This window comes from Mus musculus, chromosome 11, assembly GCF_000001635.26.
Source record: "Mus musculus strain C57BL/6J chromosome 11, GRCm38.p6 C57BL/6J".
Classification (NCBI taxonomy): Eukaryota; Metazoa; Chordata; class Mammalia; order Rodentia; family Muridae; genus Mus; species Mus musculus.
Genome location: NC_000077.6, coordinates 23,735,219 through 23,753,948, shown reverse-complemented (window position 1 = coordinate 23,753,948; position 18,730 = coordinate 23,735,219). Strand labels below are relative to the sequence as shown.

General features: G+C 38.9%; 1 protein-coding gene across 1 annotated transcript in view; it reads left to right on the top strand.

Moving 5' to 3' along the window:
• Positions 1-17,102, top strand: part of Rel (reticuloendotheliosis oncogene) — a 34,123-nt gene extending 17,021 nt beyond the window's left edge. Inside the window, exons 4-10 of the mRNA NM_009044.3 lie at positions 641-732; positions 5,058-5,198; positions 8,099-8,203; positions 8,308-8,520; positions 9,444-9,512; positions 9,642-9,710; positions 10,909-17,102. Coding sequence (NP_033070.2) covers positions 641-732; positions 5,058-5,198; positions 8,099-8,203; positions 8,308-8,520; positions 9,444-9,512; positions 9,642-9,710; positions 10,909-11,684 — 1,465 coding nt within the window. The 3' untranslated portion in view covers positions 11,685-17,102. The remainder of the gene's footprint in view (positions 1-640; positions 733-5,057; positions 5,199-8,098; positions 8,204-8,307; positions 8,521-9,443; positions 9,513-9,641; positions 9,711-10,908) is intronic.
• Positions 17,103-18,730: the final 1,628 nt, after the last annotated feature.

Genomic DNA, 18,730 nt, shown 5'->3' with positions numbered 1-18,730 from the left:
ACTCTTAAGTTTGGTAATGTATATATATAATTTTTAAAATGCACTAGCCACTTCTATACATTTTTTAAAAATACATAGGTTAACACTGCTATAAGTTTAGCAAAACATACCTGCATATTTCAGGGTCCAGCTGTCTTTGTACCTTTTGATACACCAATTTTAGTAAATTGATCATGAGTTTGTTTGGAAGGTGAAACTTTGCTTCTTGATGGTTTTGTTTGTTTTACTTGTAATGTTTATCTACCTTGGTATATTTGACTAAGCCTATTGGCAAAATGTAATTATAAAATAGTATATTTGACAGTTATATAATACTCTATATACTTTTTTAGTTTGGGACAGGTTTTCCCATAATCCAGGGTAGCCTAAAAGTTGCTAGGTAACCAAGGTACCACTTGCCTCCATCTCCTAGTGCTAGAATTAAAGGCATGTCACCATGTGCTCTATTTTTCTATTAACAATTCTCTTAGGCAGGCCTATGTTTGTTTCTCTTGTATCTTCTTTATTATCACAGTCAGAAACAGGATCTGTGACCTAGAGGTTGGTGTGGCAGAGAGCTGACTTTCTGAGTATGTTTGATTTTTGTCATACTTTTGTTTAACTATGATGTGATTTTGAAAGTTTCATTTTTTGCTTTTAGTTTTCAAAATTTGGGTATTCGGTGTGTAAAGAAAAAGGAAGTGAAAGAAGCTATTATTTTAAGGATTAGTGCAGGAATCAATCCTTTCAATGGTAAGTGCTTTGTTATAATTTCTACTATTTGTATTATCAGTGGACTGTGATTTCTATTTATAGTATAATTCTACTTGTTGACTTGTATTTAAGTGGAAGCCTCCCCTCCCTTGTTGTTTATTTTGACGTGAGGTCTTTATATGTAGCTCTGGCTGCTCTGTTACTCACTACGTACTCCAGATTGGCCATGAACTCCTAGCAATCCATCCTCATTGGCCCCCAGGTTCTGGGATTGTAGATGTGAGCCACCATGCTCAGCTAAAACAGAAAACCCCAAAACTGAAACCTTCTCCAAGTGTTTTTGATTCTTTCAATATGCTTCTTCTTTATGCCAGTCTACCAACCATCAGGATCACCCTTCTTTCTGAGTGTTGGATGGACACTATGTTATAAAGTATTTTCCTCCTTTACCACCACTGTTATTTAATAGTGATCTCATACAGCCCAGCCAGCTTGAATTGCTGCTTTGCTGAGGCCGGCCTTGGGCTCTTGATCTTCACCTTCTAAGTTGTCATTACAGGCAAGAGCTCCATACCTGGCCACTCAAAATATTTTTTAGACTTCTCTTGATTTTTTGTATGAATGTTTTGCTTGCATGTATGTATGTGTACCACAAATATAGCTGGAGGTCAGATCTCTCAGAACTTGAGTTGCAAATGTATGTCACATCTGCAAGATGTGACTTGGAATTAAACCCAGGTCCTCTGCAAGAACAACAAGTACTCTTAGGTACTAAGGCATCTCTTCAGCCCTTCAAAATATTTTTGTAGTCTGTTTTTGTATTGGTAAAATAAATCTTACTGTTTAGTACATTTTATTGTGAATAGCACTTACTAAGTGGTTTGTTTTTATTTTATTGTTTTGGGGACAAAGCCTTACCACATTAAAAAAGGCTAATTTCAGATGCCTTGTCCTCCTATCTCAAGTCTCCCTCCTGCTGGGGTTATAGACACATACCACCATTTATAGTTTAAGCATTTGATGTTTGTTGTTGTTTTTGTTTCTGTTTCTGCTTTTGAGACAGGGTCTCATGTATTCTGCACTGGTCTCAAACTCACTATGTAGCCAAGAATGACCTTGAATTTTCTGATCCCCTGCTCCACCTCCCAGTACTGGGATCCTTCACATTCATCATAACACTTGGCTTATGAATCATTGGAGATTAAACTCAAGGTTTTGTGTGTGCTAAAGAAGCACTCTGCCAAATGAGCTGCTTCCTTGGCCTTTATGACACTCTTGGCTATGGCATCTGGTACCTTTAGCATTCTATATTGTTAAGTAGGTAAATGATTCCTAAGTGTATGCAGTTATTCTATGTACCTATTTTAGTAGTTTTGTTTGCCTAGGCATGGTAGAACACACGTGTAATTCAAGCTACTTGAGATTGCATCCTTAAACTTACTGTGTAGCTACGGGTAACCTTGAATTCTGTTTGAGCCTTTAGTCATTTGAAGGAAGGTAATAACCAATTGTATGTATCCTATCTTCAGTGTTTAGTGAAAATACAAAGATGTAGCAGATACACCCATTCTGAGTGCATAAGACTTTGCCTGATAGGATAGAAGTGGCACTTGTAGGTGACAGTCATGTAAGATTAAAACCTAAGTACAGGGGGCTGGTGAGATGGCTCAGCGGTTAAGAGCACTGACTGATCTTCCCGGGGTCCTGAGTTCAAATCCCAGCAACCACATGGTGGCTCACAACCATCTGTAATGAGATCTGAAGACAGCTAAAGTGTACTTACATATAATAAATAAATAAAATCTTAAAAAAAAAAAAACCCTAAGTACAGATCTGGTGCTGCGCTGACTGAGAGAGAAGGGATATTTTTTGTATTCCAGGATAAAGTTTAGGCTTTATAGAAAATTAGTTCCGGGTAGGGAATATGACCAAGTAAGTGAAGTAAGCATGAAGATCTGAGTTCAATCTCAGCATCCCTTTGACAAGAGCTAGGTATTCTCAACACCAGGGAGGTAGCTCCAGGTGGAGTTCTGGAGCTGGCAAGGCTCAGTGGGAGACCCTGTCTCAAAAATACTTAGTGCTGATACTTAGTGCTGATCTCTACGTCCTCACGTATGCTTATCTGTACATACTGTATACACACACAAAGCAGTTATTAATTGAATTTTCAGCTTTTACTCTGATCCAGATATCCCTTGTGATTCCTGGTTGTCAGTAGTTTTTAACCATGTCGTACAGAGATGGGAATAATATTGATAAAATAAAAACTGGTTTTCTACATACTGAAAAAATTCAAAGCAAAATATCCCAAATTATAATCTTTTGTGAAAATAGAATTTCTTGTCTTTGATAGAATCATGGGATGCTAAATACATTTATATTTTAGTTTATTAGCCATTTTATTTTTCTTTAATAAATCATTTTACTACTTTAAACTCTTATACTTGAATAAATCCACCCAGATACAGTCTTTCATGTAACCTCAAGGCAAAGAAACATTTCCCCCACTCCCAAATTGTCTTTGATCTTTCTCAATCATTTCTTTCCTTCCAGCTCTTGCCCCAGTCAACAGCTCATCTCCTTTTTGTCAGCACACCTAATTTTTCTAGGGTTTTATAGAAATGGAAGTATTCTTTTATATTCTATATTCTTTCCTGCCTGGCTCCACTTGGTCTTACTGGTTTTGCAGTGTATATTGTTGGAAAATATAACCATAGTTTGTTCTTTATTGCTGAGTATTTGTTCATTGTATGACTATACTACAACTTGTTTCTATTAACAGAAATTTATTTGTAAACTGTCAGGAGCACCTAGCCATTCATTGTTTTTGTCTGTCTGTCTTTCTGTCTGTCTGTTTTGTTTTAATATTGATTACTCACTTTGAAATGAAGACACTGAAACCTTGAGCTCTTAAATTTATATTGCTATTAAATGAGACTTTCAGTAGTCCTGCACTCTTACTGCCTGTCCTGGTCCCAGCAACTGTGCTACTGTGATACAGGTGCTGCCCTCTTAGCATTTTGAACCTCATATTTTCCCCTTGAACATGGTATGAGGGTGCGTACCTAGGTATGGAGGCAAAAGGACTGCCTCAGATGTTTGCCTCCAACATTTTCTGCCTCCCTTTTTTGAACTGGGGTTCTCATCTGCGGGCTTAGATGGCGACCAGTACCCTGCTTCTGCCTTCCTGGCACTGAGAATATTATCAGGAGCCTGACTACTACTGCACCTGGCTTCATTGCATGGGTTGGAGGGTTGAGCTCATACTTGCAAGGAAAGTACTTTACCGACTGAATCATCTCTCTCAGCCCCATTTTGACCTTTCTAGTTGTACAAGTATGTTTTCATAGACTCAAATGTTAGGCTTAAGAATGCTGATACTGGAATAAATTTCAGTGTTAGCATAACTCCTGAGACTATTTGACTGGCTTTGTGTGAGATATGTTTTTTTAAATAAGTTATCACCTGTAAGACTGGGGAATTTAGCTAATTATTTTTCATATTTAATCTTTTAATTTTAATACTAGTGTCCTTTCCAAGTAAATTTTTCATGTAATTTAATGAATTTTATGTTTTTAAAATATGGCATATATTAGTAACAATTTATTGCTATAGGCTTAAAATATTTCAAAACGCAGCAATATTTTGTTTTAGAAATGGGCTTCTTTTCAAATATCAATGCAAAGAGACTATTGTACTATATTCTGTGGCAAGTTTTTGTATTTTTTTTTCAGAACTGTAAAAATGCCCTGGTGTGCAGTTTGTTTTTAAGCTGACTTGACTTACACATAAAGTTATATCATCTGATATCTTTTTCACATTGCATCTCTAAAATGCTGGTGCAATATGTTAATAAGTTAATATGACCCTCTGCTTCAAATTTCCATGCTATTATTTAGCTGTAAAATTTATTATTTAGACAAATAATGTCATCTCCTTAAAATCAATGTCTTACCTATAAGAACAGGGATGATGGTGATTTTTGCTAGATTTAGAACGTAATTACAGACTGGGCCAAGTGTTATGTTAAATGAAGTATGCATGTTTCCCATTGTCTATAACTTGTATCCATATTTAAGATTTTTGATTTTGGTGGTCAGTTTATGATTCTGCCCTTAAGTTCCTAGTCCCTGGTATAGTCTCTCTCTGAGCATGGCTACAGTCTGTTATATACTGTTAAATAGTAACTGTACAATAATGAAAACTGTTCTTGAGATTGAACCCCATCTTAGTTTTCTGCAGACGTAGGTGCGGGTTAAGGTTATTGGATGTTGTGGGCAGAGAGAAAGACAGCAGGATTTTGGTAATAATAAAGTATTAGTATTATGTGTTCTACATTCTAAATCTGAGATTGTACTGTTCAGTCCCTGAACAGCAGCTGCTGGACATTGAAGACTGCGACCTCAATGTGGTGAGGCTGTGTTTTCAAGTTTTCCTTCCTGATGAACATGGTAACTTCACAACTGCTCTGCCTCCCATTGTTTCTAACCCAATTTATGACAACCGTAAGTGCTTTAATTTTCTTATGTCTGTACTTTTAGCTTGTTTCATTTCCTTAACTGCTGAAAAGTTTAAAGGATTTTTGCAATTTGAAAAGGAGTATGTTAGGTGGGATTGGTGGTTTGTGCATATAATTCTAGCAACCAGAAGGCTGAGGCAGGAGGATAAAGTTTGAAGGCATAATGGACTACACATTGAGACCTTGTCTCAAGAAACAAGAAGAAGCCAGGGGTGGCGGTGCATGTCTTTAATCCCAGTACTCAGAGATAGAGATAGGCAGATCCCTGTGGGTTCAAGGCCATCCTTGTCTACCCTGTGATTTCCAGGATTACATAAAAAGATCCTGTCTCAGACAAAAAACAAACAAATAAACAAAGCACTGTTCATTATAGAAAAAAAAACCCTCAAGCATATATACATATATAAGAAAGAAGAGCAAATCACCATTAGTCTCCTCCTAAATGGCCACTGTCCTCAAGCATACACTGTAGTCCCTTTGAATAAGCACAGACACCACCATCTTCCTCATCAACCCCATTCACCCACTAAGTTTGGCAACTTAAAAAAAAAGATCAATGATATTTTAAAAAAAAACAACTTTTTTTCAAGCCAGTAGTGGTAGTGCATGCCTATAATAATAGCACTTGGGAAGTCCAAGCAGGCAGATCAGGAGTTAAGTTTTCCTTTACCATGTTTAAAAATGGGAATTCAAGACCCTACTGTGTCACATGGGATCCTTCCTCAATAGATAGAGACAGAAAATCCCAGAACTTTTCTCTTTGCAATGTATCTTGAACCTTTTTCAATCACTTTTTCTTTTCTTTTTTCTTTTTAAACACTGCTGGCATTTAACCAGGACATTGTACAGAGCTATACCCCAAACCCCACTTAGGTTTCCAGTAGCTGAATATTTATCTCCTTCCTTCCTTCCTTCCTTCCTTCCTTCCTTCCTTCCTTCCTTCCTTCCTTCTTCCTTCCTTCTTCTTCCTTTCTTTGTGTTGCTTTATACTTTTTTCTTTTTCTTTTTTCTCAAGAAAGGGTTTCTCTGTGTATCAGTCCTGGTTGTCCTAAACTCACTGTAGATCAGGCTGGCCTTGAACCACAGAGATCCACCTGCCTCTACTTTTGCCTCTGCCTCCCAAGTGCTGGTATTAAAGGCCAGTGTCACCTTGTTCAGAAGCATATTTTTTTATATGTCTATATATTAATTTTAAGAAATCATTAATATGGAGTATAAAAAATAAAAAAGATGACTTTTAAGAATCATATTTAAGAATATATTTGGTTTGTTTCCTTTTGTAAGCAAATTATACCAAAGTAGATATATTTATGTGTGCATTTAAAGACAACTCTCTATGGATCATGTATCTGCCTGTTTATATGTGTGTGGTCAGAAGACAACTTACAGGACTTGGCTGTGCTCTTTCATCATGTGTTTCCCTGAGATCAAACTCAAGTTGTCAGGCTTTGCTGCCTTAACTATGTCACTGGCTCCTGAATGTTTATCTCTTATGCAAATATTTCTGACATTTATTTTTAAAAGAATAACTTTTGACAGATACCTACATCAAAGGATATAGAAGTTTATTTGAAAAGATTTTAAAACTTTCCTCCAAAATATTTTGTGTATATACACACACATTCACCAGTAGTATATGCCACACCTGATTTGCATGTAGAATACTGGACCATAGGAGTATAGAGGTAGATTATTCTTAACAGAGAGCCTTGGGTACCTTTAAGAACTATCATAATAATATTCGGAAGATAAATGAGAACTGCATTGCCCTAGGGATATAGCCAGTGATATAAAATGACTCATTTATTCACAGTGTGCCTTTACCAAGAAACAGGAGGAAGAGGCAAGAACTGCTCAAGTTAAAAGGCCAACTAGCCTGGTGTACATAGCCATAAGTAACAAAGAGACTGTCTCAAAAGAGGTAGGAGTTGAGGGCTAGCAAGCACCTGAAGTTGTCCTCTGACCTCTTCCACACATATGCTGTGACATATGCTCACCTGGGCCTACATATAACCACACTCAGACATACTATAGTTATAATACATACATAACCACACTCAGACATACCTCAGCATAGCTATAATACACACATAACTACACTCAGACATACCTCAGCATAGCTATAATACACACATAACTACACTCAGACATACCACAACATAGCTATAATACACACAAAAAACATTTAGTTTCCTTTATCTATACATTAAAATTTTATCTATTCTCTAAATTATTTTCCTGAAATTCTTCCCCTTGTACTTGTACTGGCTAGTTTTATGTCAACTGACACAAACTAGAGTCATCAGAGAGGGAACCTCAATTGAGAAATTCTCCTTGGAAGATCTGGATATAGGAAAACCTGTGGGGCATGTTCTTAATTAGTGACTCACAGGGGAGGGCCAAGTCCATGGTGGGTAGGGCCGCCCCTGGGCTGGTAGTTCTGGGTTCTGTAAGAAAGCAGGCTGAGCAAGCCATGAAGAGCACTCCACTAAACAGCACCCATCCAGGGCCTCTGGATCGGTTCCGGCCTCCAGATTCCTGCCCTCACTGCTCGTTTTCTCTTTTGATTTATTTGTTTTATTTATATCAGTACACAGTTGCTCTTTTCAGACATGCCAAAAAAAAAAAAAAATCATCCCGTTACAGATGATTGTAAACCATCATGTGGTCACTGGGAATTGAACTCAGGACCTATGGAAGAGCATCTGAACCCTCTCTCCCATCCACCCTCACTGCTTCTGATGATGCACTGTTACATGGAACTATGAGGGAAATAACCCTTTTCTCCTCAGGCGACTTTTGGTCATGGTGTTTCATCACAACAACTAACATTAACTAAGACAATGCCGAGACCCAATGTTTTTTTTTTTAATCCTTTGCATTTAGGTGCCCCAAATACTGCAGAATTAAGGATCTGCCGTGTGAACAAGAACTGTGGAAGTGTCAGGGGAGGAGATGAAATATTTCTGCTTTGTGACAAAGTTCAGAAAGGTATTTATCAGCTTTGTTTAATTGAATTAGTAGTACATATTTGATTAATATATGTATTGTACCGTTTCCCCATTGTTATTATTCTTTGGCATCTTATTCACTAGATGATATAGAAGTTCGTTTTGTGTTGAATGACTGGGAAGCCAGAGGTGTTTTTTCACAAGCTGATGTACACCGCCAAGTAGCCATTGTTTTCAAGACTCCTCCGTATTGCAAAGCTATACTGGAGCCTGTGACAGTGAAAATGCAGCTGCGGAGGCCTTCTGACCAGGAAGTTAGTGAGTCTATGGATTTCAGATACCTGCCAGATGAAAAAGGTATGGCAAGTTGGGAGTAATGTGTATACGTGTGTGTGTGTGTGTGTGTGTGTGTGTGTGTGCTCACTAGAAACAGCTATGTAGCTACAGATGGATCTTAGCTGAGTGTGGGGATTACAGCAGTGTGCCTTGTGCTGTCCCTGCTGCCTTTTTAAATGTGCTGCTAGGAATTGGACTTAGACTTTTATGTACACTAGCAAGTGATGAGCTGACCAAGTGACAGTCTCTGCTGAAGGACAGATCGTCTAAAGCTGATCATGCTTGTAATATTGTAAAATAAACATTCGAGTGCAGTTTTATATCTTCAGAATCTGTATTTTTTTTCCCCTAGAAGTTTTCACTTGTGTGTTTTGGTTTGGTTTGGGTTTTTTTTTTTTCTCCTACTCTTTGCATTTCTTAAGAGTTTGAATAATTTTAGAGTTCTTTTTTTTTTTTTTTTTTTTTTTTTGGTTTTCCGAGACAGGGTTTCTCTGTGTAGCCCTGGCTGTCCTGGAACTCACTCTGTAGACCAGGCTGGCCTCGAACTCAGAAATCCACCTGCCTCCCGAGTGCTGTTCTCAAACTGTTAGATTATATTTTCCATCTATATATGTATTTTTGAATTTATTTTCTGTACTTTTTATACCCTTTTATAGGTGGGAAATTTGGTAATCATAAAGTTGTATCTATTTTGGTCCAATGTGTTAGTTCATGTTGACTTACAGTTATTTTTAGGATGAAAAATTATTATTTTAAGCTTTTTAAAATTAAGAGTAAAGTGTCCTTTATAACTGGTACTGGATGTATTGTACAGTAGCATACTTCCAGCCTGTACTGTTCGCATGTATTTTAAGCATTGCCACACTCTGATAAGGCGCTTGTTCCTGGTGCAGGAAGGAAGAATCCCATGACTTACCGCTTTCCCACTTTTCTTTCTTAATCAGATGCATATGGCAATAAATCAAAGAAACAAAAAACAACTCTGATTTTTCAGAAACTGCTGCAAGATTGTGGTAAGAATATTTTGGATTGAGTTATAGTTAAGTAAATGTGTCTTATTTGCTTTATTCTGTTTTTAAATTTTTTAAGTGATAAGCTGTTTTTCAAATTACACTTAATAATAGAAAAACTTATCATACCAGGTCACTTTACTGAGAAACCAAGAACTGCCCCTCTGGGATCAACTGGAGAAGGAAGATTCATCAAAAAAGGTATTTTATCCACTTTTTAGGAATAACTGCTTTTTAAGTCTCTTTCTTTCCTACAATCCCGCACACTCTCACTATTGAGTGCAGCTAGGCTGTACCTCTGCAGGTTGTGTTGGAACTAATTATATTTGAGGGATTTTATTGTTCAAGAAATTACATTTTGTCCACACACTGGTGCTTTTGCTTTTTTTTTTTTTTTTTTTTTTTTTTTTTTGGTTTTTCGAGACAGGGTTTCTTTGTGTAGCCCTGGCTGTCCTAGAACTCACTCTGTAGACCAGGCTGGCCTCAAACTCAGAAATCCGCCTGTCTCTGCCTCCCGAGTGCTGGGATTAAAGGCGTGTGCAACCACTGCCTGGCTCATTGGTGCTTTTACTAATTTGACTGTTACCATGTAAGAAATGGCATGGATGTGGTAGGCACCTGTTTATAGCTGCTTACACTTTGAACAAGGCTGTGGCCCTTGGGGTCATGTACTGTCTCTCAGGGCCACTTTAAAAGGGGTAGGACCACAGGCATGCTGACCACCTGCTGTCATGCCCAGACCTAGAGTCCCCTCTCTCTTCTGCTACAGCAACAGAGCTGGACAGTTCCCACAGAGATTGCTTCCCACATAAACCTTAAAACTGTCTGGCCTTTTAGAGAGGATATTTTGCAATCCCCTAACAAACTCTCTGTCTTGTACCCTTACATTGGTGCTTTATCCTGGTTTCTGTAGGGCTTGTGTAATATGTACATAAATGCGGGCACTGTCCCTCAGTTGTCTGTGGTGGGGAATTTTGTGAGACCTTAGGTCATGTCTTAAGTGATAAAAGCTATGTGCAGTTGTCAGTCCTCTCCTTCTTCCCATTCTCCCTAAAAGCAGAGACTAGAAGATCATTTTGGCCACTAGGTACCTGTTTGTTGAAATTCTAATATTTAAAAATGTGCCTATATGGCACAAGAAGCTGGATTTTCATATTTAACTGGAAGAAAATTACACATGCCAAAATAACTTTGAAAAACATTTTCATATATTTATATGGAAATTTGCATGTTACAGACTTTAGTTTTGAATTCAAGTAATAATTTTATGCTTTAATTTATTTGATATGTGTCAGTGCCCTAGAAAGTTTTTAGTATGTTTTTATAATTTCAATTCAGAAATAATGCTTTATATCAATTTATTCATCTTACTCTATAAAATATATTTTTTCCTCTACAGAATCAAACTTATTTTCTCATGGTACAGTTTTACCAGAAATGCCCAGGTCTTCAGGAGTTCCAGGGCAAGCTGAACCTTACTATTCTTCATGCGGGTCCATCTCGAGTGGATTGCCACATCACCCACCAGCCATACCCTCAGTGGCCCATCAGCCTACAAGCTGGCCACCAGTGACTCACCCCACCTCACACCCAGTCAGTACAAATACCCTGAGTACTTTCTCAGCGGGAACACTTTCCTCTAATTCACAAGGTATCCTTCCATTCCTAGAAGGGCCTGGTGTCAGCGACTTGAGTGCATCTAATTCGTGCCTTTATAATCCTGATGACCTAGCTAGAATGGAAACGCCATCCATGTCACCAACTGACTTATACAGTATCTCTGATGTCAACATGCTATCTACTCGGCCTCTGAGTGTGATGGCACCCAGCACTGATGGCATGGGGGACACTGACAACCCAAGACTTGTGAGCATCAATCTTGAAAACCCCTCATGTAATGCCAGGCTAGGCCCAAGAGACCTGAGACAACTACATCAGATGTCTCCTGCCAGTCTGTCCGCGGGCACCAGCTCCAGTTCTGTTTTTGTTTCACAGTCAGATGCATTTGATAGATCAAACTTCAGTTGTGTAGATAATGGCCTGATGAATGAGCCTGGACTATCAGATGACGCAAATAATCCTACCTTTGTTCAGAGCAGTCACTATTCAAGTGTTAACACTCTGCAAAGTGAGCAACTGAGTGATCCCTTCACATATGGTTTTTTTAAAATATAAGTTGTAGGACTTAAATAAGTATATAGAATATTAAGAGAAAGTTCAGAAGTCAAAACTTTAAAAGCCGCTACTGTTTCTTACTTTGAAAGATATGCCTAAAGTCCACGTGCTTGCTGTGAGTTGTTTTCTGTATTTCCCCAAGACAAACTATGTATCTTTGCTAATGTATTAGTTAAATGAGATGATATTTGCTTTCAAGCAGATTTAAGGTGAAAAACGTGTAATGGCTATGCCATTGGGAAATAAACTCATTATTATTGTTGAGGCCCATAGGCCAAAGTGACCCCTAAGGGGTTTTCTGAGGTTTCTTGGTATTTTTAGGGTGTGTGTGTGTTAAAGTAAGCTTTCAAGGCATGGAAGTTTTTTTTTTTTTCTATTTTCTATTATTTAGGCTTTTATCTTTAAAGTTACATGTGAAATTAGCTTGATATCTGTATTTTCAAGAAAAGTTTTCTTGAGCCTTTTCTTTTTAGATGTTCTCATTCCGTTTGATCTCCTAAAGCCTGTCTGCTTCACTATAAAGAATCTAACCAGGTATTTTGGGCTCATGTCAGTAATTTCCCTACTTGAGATCGTAAGTTCAAAACCTGCCTGAACTACATAGTAAGTTAAATACCAGCTTGAACAGCTTATGGAAATCTTGTCTCAGAAATAGAAAAGACCAAGGGTGTGACTCAGTGGAGGAGCTTGCGTAACATTTGCTAGGCCCTGTGTTCAGCCCTATGAAGAAGAAAACAAAATAACAAGTTCGTTTTAGCTCAGTATATCCATACAGAGTTTTGAACTTCTCTCCCAGCCTTGTGTCTCCTTCAGCCTTCCCTGCTCTGTATATTGTCACGCCATGCTTCCCGTTGCTAAGCACCTTGGTGCGCCTTTATTCTTCCTTTACCTCCCACATCTGTCTATTCCATCGTCAAACCCAGAAGGCCATTTCCTCAGTATGCATCCGAAGCCCACCGTCTCCTTTGAACTTTTGTGTGAGACAGGCTGGCCTCAACCTGCTATGTAGCCAACGATGAACTCAGCCTTCAGTTCTCCTGCTCTGCCTCGGGAGTGCTGGGATTACTAGTGTGCACCCCCCCCCCACACACACACAGAGGTTTGTGTGGTGCTAGAGACAAAAACAGGTCTTTCCTGGGAGAAGTATTCTCACAGTTGAGCTATCTGCTCAGCTCAGACCAACCACAAGCATTTTGTATTAGTAAAACTGATAAACCCAGACGCAGCTATTAGAGAGCTCAACAGATGGTACTCACACAGTGACTTATTTCACAGTTTTTCCTCTAAGTTGAACTAAGGTCTGTCTACATCTGCATTTAGAGTATTTTCAATTGACGTTTTATTTTCCAGTGCCTCTTACTGATCACATCATTCAGTTTATACCTTACAATGCATTTAGCAACATGTTTTTCCTTTCTCTATGGCTGCGTTTGTATTTCACATGGTTTTGAAAGAATTGGCCTTCTTTTCCAGATTCTGCTTGTGCACAGCGTCTCTCCTCCTGTCCCCATGTCACCAGTTAGTTCTTGCTTCCTTTGCATAAACAGAGTAAGTATCTTCTTGAGCTTAAAAGGAAAGGTTAAAAAATTTCCCCTCTAAATACCAAGAGCCCTTCCCCCACAGTGCCCTGTCCTCCACATTTTGCCTCTTCCATCTTCTCACCTCTCGCTCGCTCCTTCACCTTCCATCTCTGTCTTTAGTTTTCCCAGTTCCTTGTCTTCCTGTCAGCCTTTACCCTCCTTGTCTGTGCTGTCCATAGCCTGGCACCTCCTGAAGGACAGGATCCTGTGGGACGGGGCTGTGTTGTCTGCACTCTCCTCAGCACCGCAGCTTCTCCTGCTGTGGGATGCTCTTGGTAAGCAGCTGCCTTCCCTCAGCTCTGCTTCCCTCATGGCATTACTGCTGTCACGGGGATAATTTAATAGAGACCTCAAAGTCATATCTGATTGTCCTCCAGTCATATATTGTCCTTTTGAGTCTGCCTACTCAGTGTCCTGTGTCTGCCCATTCTGTTACTGGAAATCTTTATTCTTTTTCTTCAGTGAATATCTTTTCCATATGTTTAAGGTTTTTTTTTTTTTGATACCTTATTCCTCTTAGACGTTGTAGTTGGAACATGTTGAATTTATTCCCACAGGTGTCTATAGATGTAACCTATTCTGCCTGTGCTCCCAACACTTAGCTTTTAACAGCAGGCTTCTCTGCAAGGCTTGGTCCTGCTGCTACAGCTGAGAGGTGCAGCTCTGCCTCTCTCTGCTCCTATATTACAGACCTTCAGCGGATGGTAGTCAGTTAAGTGCTTCTCACTTATCTCTGGGACTCTAGCATTTGACGTACACTCTGGCCTAACTGGTGCTGTATAAATAGTAGCTATTTATTAGAAAAGGGGGATAATTATAAAATCATATTTGAGGATATAGTTTTTAATGGGAAAGGTGCTTCACCCTGCAGGAAAAGTAATGATGCCAAGATAACCTGTCCTGTGAGACATACTTCTCTTCTGGTCGACTGCTGCTCTTCCTCCTCCTCTTCTTCCCCCTCCTCCTTCTTCTTCCTCTTTCCTCCTCCTTCAAAAAACTATACAGACACTGGCACATGCTTCATGGTAGAGCATGGCCCTGTGTTTGATACCCAGAATTGCAACAACAACAACAAAATTATAAAACAAAAGTATAAAAACTACCCTGAGGCTCTTTGATACCCAAAGCTGTTCTCTTGGAAATCGTAGTACCACCAGTATAGTATCAGGTAGAAATCCTGCCTCTGTATGGAAGGTTATATCCTACATACCCCAGCGGTACCCCTTGACAGTTTACCATGCATAGACATGTAAGTAGCCTGTATTCATAACATTTTTGTAACTGTATATTGTACAATGTACCCTGTTCCATGTAGAAAATAAGAGGGGAATGGTATTCAACTTTTGTTCTCAAAGATATGTTTCTTTTCTTATGAAGAATCACATATATAGTCAACCACAGAAACATGGACAAACTTTAAGGTATAATTTGAAGAATTTTTGATTATATTAAAACAATGCAACCACTATGCTTGGGACCCCAGAAGTTCTCCGCACCTCCAAACCACTGTTCTGATTTTTGAGAGCCTGCTGACTTCCTATCCTTTTCTTTTGCTAATTAGTTCTCCATTTGGAAAACCTTAGTGTAGAGTAAGTCAGTTTGTTTTACTATGCTGTGTCGTGTTTCCACAGTCTCAGAAAAACTATATTTTTGTGGAGAGACTTAAAATTGGTGATCCAGGTTGTCTAATTGTACCATATCAAGTTTTAATCATAAGTTGGAATATTGAAAGTTTACCATAAGCTGTCAGACAGCATGCAACAAGATAAAGAAGAGAGACTGATTTTAGTCAGTTAGCCTAAATGGACCTGCTGGTCTTCAGAAACTCAGGCAGAAAATCACAAGTTTAAGGCCTGCACAGTCTGCAGAGTGACTTCAAGGGAACAACTTTGTGAGCTCCTATCTCAAAATATAAAGTGGAAAAAAGGGCGTCCTGAGCTATAGTTCAGTGATAGAGCACCTAGCATGTACAGCTAAAGACTCGGTGCCTAACTCCAAAGAACTAAAAACCTGGCCTTCCTACTTCCTAGGGTGTGGTTTGTGCTAAGAAATGTCTGAATAGAAACACCGAGTTAAAGATTGTGTTTCTCATGGGCCCTGATTAGTCTATTATCCAAACATTCTTAACCACTTGATACCCAGAGAGAAAAATCACAGGGTGGATAAACACTTTGGGAGACCTATGAGAAAAGCAGGTTTCTCTTTAGACAAACGTCTTTAAGTTGCCCCATATGGACCTGGCTCTCTCCGAGGACACTTTCTTATCAAGGGAAGTCAGTTACTGGCTTTACTTTTGGTATTTTGTGACTTGATTTCTTTGTGTAAGTTGAGAGTCTTTGGGAGTACTTTAACTCCTGTGACGTTGCCACTGCAGGGTTTCAGGTCTGTTCAGAGGTTGGATGTGCACGGAAGAGGATAGAATGCTTTTGTGTCTAGGAATGGAAAGCCCACGCTATTCTTGGAAGCCCAGCAGTGGGCCATAGGCATGAAGGTGCCACCCAAGTCTATCCAGTTTCATCCCTTGAATATTTAAGCCGAACATCATGGCAGAATTTAAACCTCAAGGTCAACAGTGGATGAGATCAAATCTCAAAAGTGATCAGGTCTGATTGTTTTCATGTCTGTAGAAAGGCCGAAACCCACGCATGTCCTCATCATCTTTTGTCTTTTTGGTTGGCTTTGGGGAGGTTGGGTTTGGTTTGGTTTGGTTTGGTTTGGTTTGGTTTGGTTTGGTTTGGTTTGGTTTGGTTTGGTTTTTTTCCCAAACAGGGTTTCTCCGTGTTGCCCTGGCTGTCCTGGAACTCATGGAAGTCTGCTTCTGCCTCCCAGACTTTATTTATTTTTTTTAGCTTTCAGAACTTTAAAGAATCACAAACAAGCCAGGTGGCACTAACACACTCCTTTAAAACCAGCACCCAGGGGGCAGAGGCAGGCAGATTTCTGTTAGTTTGGGCTGGACACTTACTCTGTAGTAAGTGTCAGGCCAGATGGGGATACACAGAGAAAACTTGTCTCAAAAAACAACAAACCCAAAAACAAACCAATACAACAACAAAAGAATCACAAACAAAATAAAAAGAAATGTTGACTCCTCAACAAATTGAGTTTTTAGCAGCTTTATAATTTTTGGTAAAATACCAAATTTACCTATGGTAATTTTTTTCTAAGCTTCTTTAGCCAAAATGTAACTTCTCATGAGCTGGAGTAAAGTAAGGCTGAGGCATCTTGGGATAACTATGACTTCACTGCTCTTAGTGAAGCAGCCATAGTGATATATCCTGTAGCTCCAATACTTGGAAGGATGAGGCAGGAGGGATGCTTGAGGGAGACCTCAGCTAGTCAGTCACCAGAGAACTTTAAAACACTATTGGCTATGGTTAATAGACCCCTACAAAACAGGGGAATCTTTGCTGTTGTTTTGACCTTAAATTGAATATTGACCTGCCTCTCCCTTCTGAGTACTAGGATTGTAGGCATATGTCACCACACCTCACCTAATGTAAAATATTTAGATTTCAGAGAGGAGGGGAGCATCATGCTGGGATTGAACCCAGGGTCTCATACAAGTTATGGTTGGTGTTAGCTCTCTACCACTAAGTTGTCTGCATTTCAAACTGATTTTATATGCTTGATGATGAATGAATTTCAAGGCTCTGATGAAATTATTTTTTTTTAAGTTCTCAAGATACTGGTACTTAAGAAGTTAAGCTTTGTATCAAGATGAAATATTTTTTTAATGTCAAGATGCCTTTTATTATATAGCATATTGTGTTACTTTTGTAATATCTTTGTATACTGTGATTTTTGTTGATGTAATAAATAGACCATTTTCTAAAAATGCTTGTTACAGTTTTGCTGTTTGCTTACGAAATATCAGATTTCTTTTTTTTTTTGTTTTTTGTTTTTTACTTTTTCATTATAAGGGGTAGCTATTTGGGATTGTTTAGGAATAGTAGGCATTTTTATAAAATGTTCTCAGGATACAGTCTATCTGTAACTACCCTTTGAAATAGTAGTCTCAAGAAGTACTTGAAATGCCCTTTCAAGGAGTCTTGGGTTGGTTAGATGGTTAGTTGGTTGGTTTTTGAGATAGGATTTCACTGGGGTTTTGGGCATGAACCACCATGCTGTTTTAACAAGGCACTGAGCATGGAATCTAGGGACTCATGCATGCTAAGCAAGCATTCTGCTGCCTGAGCTACATCTTCAGTCCTTGCAGGCTTTGGTCTTTATTATTTTGGAACAGGGTCAAGCTGGCCTAGATCTTGCTGCATACTTCAAATTCATGGTCTTCCCACCTCTGCCATCTGAGTCCTAGGATTTCAGGTTGAGTCACCATTCCTGCCTCTCCAACTTCATTCTGGTTTAAGCTCACTTCAATTGCTTGGTTTTTCTTCTGATTCCATACATATCTTTGATGGGTCTGCTAAAAATATCATTGGAATTATGATTGCTTTTGTCATATTAACCCATCCTTGAAGTAATCCCACATGGTCACAGTGAGCTACCTTTTGAGTATGCTGTTCAGTTTGCCTTGATAGCATCTTAAATTTTTTCATGTATGTTCATCAGGGGTACTGGCCTGAGTTTTGTCTTAATGATGTCTTTGTTGGATTCTGCCATCAGAATTTGGCAGCAATTCCTCTCTGCTTGCTTTAGAAGTCTTGCTGCCAAGCCTGATGACCCAATTTACATCCCCAGAAACCACATGGTATTCAAGAACTAAACTTACTCCCACAAATTATCCTGACTTCCTTACAAATGCTGTATCACATATGGACATGCACATGATAAATATAAGAAATTTATTCTAGAAAAAATACCATTTTCCACAAATGGAACCTGATCTTTTTAGAGAAACTGCCTATTTTGTGGCTAGTGTAGAGGAAATACAAAGCCTGGGATATTTTTATTTTACAAGAATATGCTCAAAGAACGATGGAGATAATGTTAGAAGGGCATAGGAATGAGCTTGAGAATTCTCACTGCTCAGAGTAATATATAGAAATAATATCAGTGGCAAATTACCAAGTCATTGAATAAAATGAGAATCTATTGGTGACAGTGCTGCTTTGTCTTGGTTCAGTCCCTAACACCACAAAACAACAAAAAACAAAACAAAAAAAACACAACCCAGGCTTCAGTCCACATCCATAAAGTAAGGAAATGAGAGAAGGCCCTCTCTCTCAGTGGGATGCCATTCAATACATGTGAAAAGAATGACACACATTAGCAGTTATACTTAGAATCAGTAGTAACTGAGTCAGGTAGAGATCTTTGGTGGATTCCAATCAAATGAGTGAAAATCTGGTCTATCTGCAAGGCACTGAGTAGAGAGGGAAAGGACAGTAAGACTGGAAGAGTTTGATAGACAACACCCACCCCTCAGGGACTAGAAAGTTTGGCAAGATGCAAGGAGGAAGCATCTCCTCCGTGGTGTCCTCACATCTTAAATCTAGTACCAGG